The 3,456-nt window shown below is 47.9% G+C and overlaps 1 protein-coding gene across 1 annotated transcript in view; it reads left to right on the top strand.

Annotated features, from left to right (window-relative positions):
- The window catches only part of SCAMP2 (secretory carrier membrane protein 2), a 36,521-nt gene that overhangs the window by 25,067 nt on the left and 7,998 nt on the right, over positions 1-3,456 (top strand). Inside the window, exon 7 of the mRNA XM_032271745.1 lies at positions 831-932. Within this exon, the coding sequence (XP_032127636.1) occupies positions 831-932 (102 nt within the window). The remainder of the gene's footprint in view (positions 1-830; positions 933-3,456) is intronic.

Here is a 3,456-nt window from a genome sequence, read left to right as displayed (position 1 = left end):
TTTTGAGACGGAGTTTCGCTCTTGTTACCCAGGCTGGAGTGCAATGGCGCGATCTTGGCCCACCGCAACCTCCGCCTCCTGGGTTCAGGCAATTCTCCTGTCTCAGCCTCCTGAGTAGCTGGGATTACAGGCACGCGCCACCACGCCCAGCTAATTTTCTGTATTTTTAGTAGAGATGGCGTTTCACCATGTTGACCAGGATGGTCTCGATCTCTTGACCTTGTGATCCACCCACCTTGGCCTCCCAAAGTGCTGGGATTACAGGCGTGAGCCACCGCGCCTGGCTAATTTTTGCATTTTTAATAGAGACAGGGTTTTGCCATGTTGGCCAGGCTGGTCTCAAATTCCTGATGTAATACAGTTTTATTATTAGAGATTTATACCTTTGGCTTTGTTTTTCTTGTCTGTTATGAAACGCAGGTATTCCAGGAGATGGACTGTTAGGCTCTTTATTTTTTATTTACTTGCTTTTTTGAGATAGAGTCTTACTCTGTCGCCCAGGCTGGAGGGCAGTGGTGCCATCTTGGCTCACTGCAGAAGTGTTACGCTCTTTATATTGTCCTTTGGGGGAGCAACTTTATCAGCTCTTTGAGGAAGGGGTCAAGCACTGACCCCTTAAATTGGAAGGCAGTGAAAGGCAAGCTCTTCTTGATTATGGTGGAGTGGGGTGGGTTGTGTGTCCTTATGGGTGGTGTGGCTGGGCCCCTGGAGCTCTGTCTCTTGCCCGTGCTGCCTCCTGGCTCCTGGTGAGGAGAAATGTCACACCACGTAAGGGTGCCGGGGAACTTGGCCAAGCCCTCTTGTGACTTCTCATTTCCCTCTCTCCACAGGTCCGACAACTCTTTCAGCTTCTTTGTGTTCTTCTTTGTATTTTTTTGTCAAATAGGGATCTACATCATCCAGTTGGTTGGCATCCCTGGCCTGGGGGACAGGTGAGACCTGGGCGTCACAGAGGGAATTAGGCTTTAGATGTGGGGCTCAGCCTTTCTTGCCGTTTTCTAGCGCCCAGAGAGCCCCGCCAGTGACCCTGTTTTTCCCGTGGCAGGGAGTGGGTGAGTGGGCCAGCTTGGATCTGCTTTGGGCCTTCTCCCCAGTTCTTCCTCTGCAGCCACTCACTTTTTTTTTTCTCCTTGATACTAAAGGCATCAAAAGACACTCACTGTCAGTAGGGTGCAGTGGCTCATGCTTGGAATCCTAGTACTTGGGAGGCCAAAGCAGGCAATTGCTCAAGCCCAGGAGACCAGCCTAGGAAACACAGGGAGACCTCATTTCTACCAAAAATAAAAAAGTTAGCCTGGTGCAGTGGCATGCACCTATAGTCCCAGCTACTTGGGGGGCTAAAGCAGGAGGATCACTTGAGCCCGGGAGGTTGAGGCTGCAATGTGCCATGATTGTACCACTGCATGCCAGCCTGGGTGACAGAGTGAGGTCCTGTCTCAAAAAAAAAAAAACAAAAAAACACAAAAACTCTATCTTTACTTGCTCTCCATTTTCTTTTTTTTTTTTTAAAGACGGAGTTTCGCTCTTGTTACCCAGGCTGGAGTGCAATGGCGAGATCTCGGCTCACCGCAACCTCCGCCTCCTGGGTTCAGGCAATTCTCCTGCCTCAGCCTCCTGAGTAGCTGGGATTATAGGCACGTGCCACCACGCCCAGCTAATTTTTGTATTTTTAGTAGAGACGGGGTTTCACCATGTTGACCAGAATGGTCTCGATCTCTTGACCTCGTGATCCACCCGCCTTGGCCTCCCAAAGTGCTGGGATTACAGGCGTGAGCCACCGCGCCCGGCCTGCTCTCCATTTTCTAGGGTGTTGTGGGTGAACTTGGCTTGAATCTTTAGGCTGCCATGACTGTGTCTTGCCTTGGATTGCAGCCTCTTTCTTTTCTCCTGCCACACCCTCCTGGAGGCTGATGAATGCCCAGGCCTTTGCATACTCTGAGCTGCGACTTTTTCCAGATGCCTTGTAACTTAAGGAGACAGGGCCCTCACCTCCCCTGGACAGGCTTCTTCCGGCTGCCCTCTTTGAGCATAAGGCTGGTTTGAGTTTCCAGGGTACCTCAGTCCTCAGCTCAAAATTAATCTCAAAAGGAAAGCTGATGGCTATGTTTTCCTTTCTGCCCCAGTGCACAGGGAGCATTGCAGAAAGGTCAAACTGGCACTTGGCTGACAGCCTGAGCCTGGAAGGGTGGTGCTATTTTGGTCCCCTCCCTCCGGCAGAGCTGGCAAGTCCAGAGCAGTGGGGAAGAGAAGGGCTGCCTCCCCTTGCCCTCTGAGCAAGTGCACGCTGCCCTCCCACCACCTCTCATGCCTCTTGCCCTGCTGTCATTAATCTGGTCCCTTTTGACCAGTGACCCAATTTCATCACTTGTTACCTAAGTGAGACCCTGGTAGAAAAGCTGTGATTCACGACTGCTGTTTGCACCTGGAATGGGAATCAGAGGGCTTGAGTTCCAGCCCTGGCTCTGCCCTCACTACCCTGCCTGGGTCCACGTCGCTGAGCTCGGCAGCCTCCTAATGCCTTTCCAAAGCCTTCCATGACCATTTTTTTCATCATGTCTTATAAGACCCATGGGTGAGTAGATATAATCCCACTTTTTTTTTTTTGTTACTGATTGTCAACTATACATAAAATTTACCATTTACCACTGAAATAACTTCAAACTATGTAAGTCTCTGGCATTTAGTATATGCACAATGTTGTATGATCATCACTACTATCTAGTTCTAGAAAATGTTTATCACCCCAAAAGGAAACTCCATACCCAGTAAGCAGACACTACTCATTACACTGCTTTACTTATTCTGGATGTTTTCTACAAATAGAATCATACTGTATGTGGCTTTTGCTTCTGGCTTCCTTCACTTAGCATGTTTTCAAGATTCATCCACATTGCAGTAGGTATTAGTAGCTCATTCCTTTTAACAGCTGAATAATATTCTGTTGTATAGATACTATGCATTGTCAGTCGATGGACATTTGGGTTGTTTCTACCTTTTTGCTGTTGTGAATAGTGCTGCTATGAACATTTGTGTACACATTTTTTGCTTATCTGTTTTCACTTCTTTTGGATATCTAGGTAGGAGTAGAATTGCTGGGTTATATGGTAATTCTATATTTAACTTATTGAGGGTGTTACATTCCCACCAGCAATGTATGAGGATTTTAGTTTCTCCATGTCCTCACCTACCGTCTTAGTCTGTTTTGTGCTGCTTTAACAGAATATTGCCCACTGGGTAATTTATTTAGTTTATTTTTTTTTTTGAGATGGAGTCTCCCTCTATTGCCCAGGCTGGAATGCAGTGGTGCAATCTCGGCTCACTGCAACCTCCATCTCCCCGGTTCAAATGATTCTCCTGCCTCAGTCTCCCAAGTAGCTGCAACTAAAGGTGCACGCCACCACACCCAGCTAATTTTTGTATTTTTAGTAGAGACAGGGTTTCACCATGTTGTTCAGG

This window comes from Sapajus apella, unplaced genomic scaffold, assembly GCF_009761245.1.
Source record: "Sapajus apella isolate SASKATOON/1434 unplaced genomic scaffold, GSC_monkey_1.0 scaffold248, whole genome shotgun sequence".
Lineage (NCBI taxonomy): Eukaryota > Metazoa > Chordata > Mammalia > Primates > Cebidae > Sapajus > Sapajus apella.
Note: the sequence above shows the minus strand (reverse complement) of the source record. Positions and strands in the feature narration are given on the sequence as shown.